A 7,515-nucleotide genomic window follows, 5' to 3' on the forward strand; every position below is an offset into this window, starting at 1 on the left:
AATTAACTATAAATCAGTTTAATTATAACTTTAAAAGTAATTAATATAAAATAAACTATTTCATTCGAATGATAATTTAAAATTAAATTTAGATGATAATCTAAAAAAGGAAAAAAGGACTCATCTAAAATAATTAAGAGCAAAATAAGTGATGTTGATGAAAAACAATTAATAGTTAATATACCAGCACATTAATGATCTGTTATGTATATACATTCAGTTTTCAGCCTTTGATTTTTTCATCAACAGTTGAGATTAATTATTATTTTATCTTCTGAAACAAGTGACTCACTGGTTGAAAGAAGCTGAATCTGGCAAACTTTAACCATACAATCATTTAATTTAAAAATATTTATTACATTATAAAAATGATCAAACTTACTCTATATAATAATTTATATTAAAAGAGAGAATAAAATTAAATATTTTTGAAAAGGATAAGATACAGGAATAGTGACTAAAAAAAAAAAAGCAGAGTAGTTCAATTATTTTGTTATCCTCTAGAGTGTAGATGTTGGGGTATTGGCTATTTAAAGAGCAAAAGCCTGCACTTGGAAGATGCACAAGTTTGTTGAGATAGCTAGAAGCAATAAGATGAAAATGAAAGTGCTTGTTTTGTTTGTTGCTACAGTTTTGGTAGCATATGAATGCCATGGCTCAGACTACCAGAAGTTCCCTCTCCAAATGAAAACTGGGTTTGGTGGGCAATACAGCAATGAGGTGGCATGTGCCAGTTGGAGGCTTGGCGTGGAAGCAAACAACGTAGTCAAGTGGCAAACTGTTCCTGCAGCTTGCGGAGAGTACATAGCTGACTACGTTCTAGGAGACCAATATAGATCAGATTCCAAAACAGTTAACCAACAAGCTTATTTCTATGCTAAATCCCTCAAACTCACCAACAAAGATGTCTTTGTCTTGGACGTTGACGACACTACTCTCTCTAATCTCCAGTATTTTGCTAACCATGGATTTGGGTATGTTTTTTTATATCTCCTCTTTTTGGTCAAGGAAGCCCTCAATTCCTATCTCCCACCTAACATTTCTAACCATTAAAGTAACTATAAAAACAAAATTATTAATCAGAGCAAAGATGGGCTTGTGTTTCTTAAGCAAAAACAAAACGTCATTGACAAAATGTACATCACGATGTGAATAGTCATTAGTAAAAGAGTAAATGTGAATACTTTACTCCCCAAAAATATAATAAAAAAAACTGCTTTCGCGATGTTGTTCATATTATTCTGAATGTAATTTTTGACTGAGGAGTAATTTGGTGATAGTGTGGAACCACACAATACGACGGCGTTTAAGAACTGGGTTCTTGATGGCGAGGCATTCGCACTGCCAGAGACTCTTAAAATGTACAACAAACTGTTGGCTCTCGGCATCAAGATTGTATTCTTATCAGAAAGACCACTGAGTCTAGGGGATGTAACAGCCAAGAACTTAAAGGAGGTTGGATTCAACACATGGGAGAAGTTAATTCTCAGGTGACTTTCCTTCTTCTTTTAAAACCTCTTAATTTACATTGTAAATGTAAAACATTTTAGAATTTGGTTTAGATGTGACATTAAAATAATTGTTAATCATGTGATGAACAATATGACACTAGTTGAGGTTAGTACAACACCAAGTAACTCTGAATGAACACTTTGTCATAGAAGTTTCATTTTCATTAAAAAAAATCAAGGTTTGAGTATGGTCCTTAATTTTAAAAGGCTAAAAAAAAGTGCTGCTTTAATTTGGTTGTTGTTGCAGGGATCCATCTGAGTACTCTGGTAAGTTATCATTTGAATACAAATCAGCTGAGAGAGAGAAGCTGGAGAAGGAGGGATACAGAATCATTGGAAACGTTGGAGACCAATGGAGTGACCTCCTGGGAAGCAACAAAGGGACTAGGACTTTTAAGCTGCCTAATCCCTTGTACTATGATTAAGCTCTCAAATCAAGCCTCTAAGTTGCTCCTTAATTTCTATGAAATAAGATCCTGAGTATTATTACTTAGTCATGTAGGGGCACTGAACAATGTTGTTTTCCCTTTTCGAGGCTTTCATGAATTATGAGCTCTTGTTCCATTAAGAAATTGTCCGTTCCAAGTTAAACCAGTTTAGTATTATTATTAAGTAAGTCTTAAAAAATGGAAGGATATAAGTTTTTAAAACGAAATTGTCTACTAATGTCTTGGAAGGATATTCATAAACCTATCCCATCCAATTTGAACATTAAAGATAAAAGAAAACATTAATTTCTTTGTTTAATTAGATACTATTTTGGATTTAAGTTTGAAAAATGATCCAATATAATCCTAATTGGAAATCGAACAAAGTAAAGCTAGAAAAAATAATAGTTTTTTAAATTATTATTATTATTCAATTAGATAGGGTTTTGGATTTAGATTTAAAAATTGATTCAATACAATCTAAATCAAATTCGTTCACATACATAATTTTCCTTTATCAAATTATTATACTTTCATAATTTCGTTTTTTTTCAATTATGTCTATAACATGGATGAATTCTATTTCAACATGTTTTTTTTATTTGAAATTGTTTTCAGCAATATCTATTATTTATTATCTATAAATGATAAATGAAATTTTAAATTAATATTTATTTTGATGACTGTATACTTTTAGATTTATTTAATAAAAATTACACGTTTAAAAATAAAACAAAAATCAAAATATCTAATTTAATCTAAAATACTTTTAATTAGATTATATTAAATTTAATATTAGTTTGATTTAAATCTGAAGTGAATCGCGTAATTTTTTTTATTACCAAATCAAACAATTTAAAACGAATAGCGAATAGTGTTGAAAATATTCATTAGTTAATAATAGATTAAAGGAAATCGTAAAAATAAATGCAATATTATCTGAGGTTGGCAAATGGGCCAATAGATGATTAATAGGCCATTCGTACTTGCATAAGGAGTTCAATGAGAGTTGTTGACCAAACAGTGAGTTTCATTATCTGAACATTTAAAAAAGTTAATGATATTTTTAAAATATTGGTTTTATTTTCAAATATGTTTTGAAAAATTCAAACTTTGATCTCAATATGATAAAATGTTAATTAACTCAGTTAAATTAGTAAATCTTACGTAGGAAAAGTGAGGTTGTTATTAAGCTAGTGTGGGGGGAAAAGGAGAGTACATTATTATTTTTATTTAATTTTTTTAATCTGTATAAAATAATCTTAAGATGATAATTATTTTAATAGGTAGGTATTTCTAAGTTTTACAAGTCCAATACTTCAGCCTACCAATTACATAGGTCAATACGGTCCAAGCAGAGTACATTCCTCACTGCCAATGCCCGTGTACAGAACACCAGGCTCTGGCTGACAGATTTGTTTAGGGCTCTCTTTTAGCCCAATTCAAAAAGAAAAGGGAGAAAACTCACTTGGGCTTCATCATATACATGATAATTCAGCCAATTATCTGTTACTAACTTCATCACCTCATTAATTAAGCCTAACACTCATCTGTTTAATTAATTTGTTCTTATAATTTTTTTTCACTTATATTTGATATCGAAATAATATCTAATAAGAACATGAAAGATGAGAATAATTAATCTGTAAATACAAAATACATTAATTAAGACGTATGTTCATCTTATATATACTTTTATCTTTAACTTGATGCACACGTACACATTCTATGAACTCTTCACGTTCAAAATAGATCACTTTTTTTTTCTAACAATAAAGGATCCTCACAACAAGAATCTATAAGACTAATTCCTTGAAAAAGTACAGTATCGGTTTTTCACATGTGATACTCTATTTACATATTCATTCATAAATCGAAACCCTAATATATACTTAAGAATTCAAGTTATTTGTCACTTATGTCATTTATTGTGGGTAGATTACTCCTGTATATGTGCATGTGCGCAACTTTTCACCTTTTTTTGGAAAAGGGAGTAGTGTTATTTTGGTTAGAGATGGTATTGAAAATAATATACAGCAAAGGACATGGACACATGGTAATAATAGTGATATAGAGGATGGTGTCCTTGGAAATTGTCCGCAAAACAACACAAGGCAAATGACATGGCAAAAGAGAGGTCATAATTTTGCTTTACTACATTTGGGAAGATTCATTATCACACTATATATTTTAAAATATTGTTTATTATTTTGAAATTTAAAATCGCCATAAATCATATTTTAAACACACACTAAAAGTTATTTCAACAAATTTTTTTAACAGTGTCAAACATTGAGATTAAAATGAGTTATTTTTAAATTAGAGAGATTAAAAGAAAACCACATTTAAAGGTCAAAAAATATATATATTTAAGCAAAAAAAATTTAAATCAAAATTTCACTTTATGTTGAATTCTAAATTTGGAGAGATACCCATTGCATGAAAAGCAAGATTTACCAAAATTTTTTATTTTTAATAAATAAGTTTCAGCCGGTAATAAAGAGTGTTATAAGGAGTGTGCTAGCATTCCTCTTACAATATATACAGTCAAAATTATCATATCTTATTTTTATTTAAAGATATTGATGTCATTTTATAAATAATTATTTTCTTTTTGCTTCTCTTTTGTCTTCAATTGAACCACTATGTAATAATTTTTCTTTTTCTCACTTTATTTAGTAAATCAAACTAAACATTAGAAACAAGCCTTCAATTAAATACAACTTAATTAAAATTTTCAATAAATTTAATAAAGGAAAAAACTTAGATACAATATCATAAGTATTGTTGGTGTTGTTTTTAATATTTAATAGATTTGAAGTTTTGTCTGAACAATATGCGAAACAAAATGTCACCACGTATTATAGAGATGTGAACAATTTGGAAAGAATAAAAGCAATTTATTTCTCCCTTTTCCCAAGGGCAACCACAAATTATTTGGTTGAGTGAAAAACATAAATTTGTTATATTAACATTATTTTTGTTTAGTAGGAGAGAAACTATAAAAAAAGAAAAAATATTTTCTTTTGCTTTTTCTTTAAATCAAAATAAATGTGATTAAGATAGCGATACATGCTTTATGAGAGAAAATTTTAGTTTGACCTCATATAACACATCCTAAATAAAAAGAGAAAGAAAACTTTAAATATAACTAAATTTTAAACAAAACATTAATCTTAGCTCAAACTCAAACTACTGAAATTTGAAACAATATCTTAAATCTCAGTGAAAAGTCAAAGATCTAATTTAAAAAATGAATAATGCACGTTCAGAGGTGGTGACAAATGATCTACCAAAAAAAAAAAGCATTGAAACCTACAGAAAAGAGATGGTGACAAAGGGTGGTGAGTCACCGACATATATCTTACTGCTACAAGCTACCATCATATCATCTGGATAGATTTTTAGAAGATAAAAAAAAGTGTTCCCCTTATTAATATAATTTACTTTGCCTAGTTTATAATTTTTTTATTAAAATAAATTTGTTTATATATCAATTCATTTTTTATAAGTTATTTTAAGTAATTTATTTTGATAGATTATTTTAAGGAACTTATGAAAAATAATTTAACTTATAAATTATTAGTTTTGAATTTTTTTTAAATCATATAAACTCTACAAGTGTTTGTTGAATTATTTTATTTTTTAAAAAATTATATGATCTAATCCATCTTCTTGTTTGACTTTTATTTTATCGATTCAATATGTAAAAATATTTTTTTTTTCATTTTGTTAACTAAATCTTATACATAATTAAATATATCATTTTATATTATTTGACAATTATTAGTTAATTTATGAGTTAGACTTATAAAACATCTTCAATTAAATCAATTAATTTATAAGTTTTCAGTCGGTTTTGCTTTCCAATTTTTAACTTATAGCTTATAAGCCAGTTTTAAGAAACATATTTTTTGATGAATTGAGACAGAAGGAGGAACGAGATTAAAAAAATAAAAAAATATGATATAATGAAAAATATAGATAAATAATAAAAATAATATTTAAATATATATTTTTGTTTATGAAAAATATTTTTCCTCAAATTTAAGTTATTTTTATGAGAAACAAAAATATATTTAAGTTTCTTTTCCTATGTCTATTTTTCTAAGACTCTTTTTAGGAAAATATTTATTTCTTTTTATAAAATTTTCTAATTATCTGTTGTATTATCTATTTTTTAAGTAACATCAATCAATTAACATTTTTTATCCAAAAATAATAAATACCAAAAATTAATGAGATAAATTCTTTTAAATTGGTGAAAAAAGTAGATAAGATATATGCCATTAGCACTTTTTTAAATACTTTTTAATGTTAAATAAAATTTATTTAAAATTAAAATTATTAGTAAATTTATTTTATTTTCTATTTAACGAGTTTTTATGTTGATTTTATAATTTTAATGAATAATATATTAAAAATTATGTTATCACGAATAACTGATAATGATAAGGTTAAGATTCACACCTGACAGATATTGATGTGAAGTTGTTGAAACGTGCTTCTTACCAGTTTGTGAATTTGTGGTCCAAAAATTAACTATACGATCTGCAACTATTTGTGTGTGAAGTAAATTTTTTGAATTCATTGTATGAAAACGAAAATCTAAAAAATTATGAAACTGAAAACACCATTAAGTAGTACCTTTTTTTTTATAAATATAATTTTCAGGCAATGAAGGAGACCTTGATTATAAATAAAAGTATGCAACTATTTGTTGTCAGGTAATTTGTTTGTTATCTCGCTTTTACTGTTGGGTCCACTCTAGTCCTAACTTTTAAATATATAGAGACTAGATAAATGCTCGTGGTCCTTGCTGGTATTTTATATTTAAAAAATCGACGGCATATCTCTACAGTTTATATTTTAAAAGCAAAATATAGTTGGAGTTTGATATAAAAAAATTAAAACTAAAAAAACAACAAAATGACTTTTTATGTTATTTCATGACAAAAAAAAATTAAAGAAGAAAAAGATAATGCCTTAATAGTAAAACATGAGATATAATATAAATTATAATATTTTTATCTTCGTATTGAAAGAAAAAAAAAACTAATTTTCTTCCCTTTTCGTTCTAAATTAAACGAGATATAAAGTTAATATATGGAACCATACATGATACGTGCATACTTTTATTCCTTCCTTTCTCCAGATACTCCAAAGTCCAAATGTATACACGTAGTAAACATGAAGTTGTTTTTCATCTCTCTATTCTTTGAAATAAGCAGCTCGCACACACTTCTTTTCCAAAAAAAAAATCAATATATCTAACATTACACTAAGATTTATTGGATTTATTGTTAAAATATCAATATTAAACCCAAAACTTTCACGGATGACTACTAGTCCAAACAAATGAAAGAATCGATTATATTTTTCATATGATCTCATCTCCTCTTATGAATAGACTAATTATCTTTTCAGTGAAACAGACAAAGCATTAGAAATGAATTTTTTCCACCCAAAAGCATGATTCCCCCGCCCCCTCTCCCTAAGGCACAACTCGTGTATTTGTGCAGCCATAATTGAGACATCCATCCATCACTCGAATAACTGTGTTTATACTGTTTTGG

At 27.0% G+C, this 7,515-nt stretch overlaps 1 protein-coding gene across 1 annotated transcript; it reads left to right on the forward strand.

The window, feature by feature from the left end:
• Positions 1 to 557: 557 nt before the first annotated feature.
• LOC100795218 (stem 28 kDa glycoprotein-like) lies at positions 558 to 2,195 on the forward strand. The gene is made up of 3 exons (NM_001255286.3): positions 558 to 974; positions 1,281 to 1,490; positions 1,759 to 2,195. The coding sequence occupies exons 1-3, from the start codon at positions 559 to 561 to the stop codon at positions 1,934 to 1,936; spliced, it is 804 nt and encodes a 267-aa protein (NP_001242215.2). The 5' UTR covers position 558; the 3' UTR covers positions 1,937 to 2,195.
• The last annotated feature ends 5,320 nt before the right edge of the window (positions 2,196 to 7,515 follow it).

This window comes from Glycine max, chromosome 8 (assembly GCF_000004515.6).
Source record: "Glycine max cultivar Williams 82 chromosome 8, Glycine_max_v4.0, whole genome shotgun sequence".
In the NCBI taxonomy this organism is placed as follows: domain Eukaryota; kingdom Viridiplantae; phylum Streptophyta; class Magnoliopsida; order Fabales; family Fabaceae; genus Glycine; species Glycine max.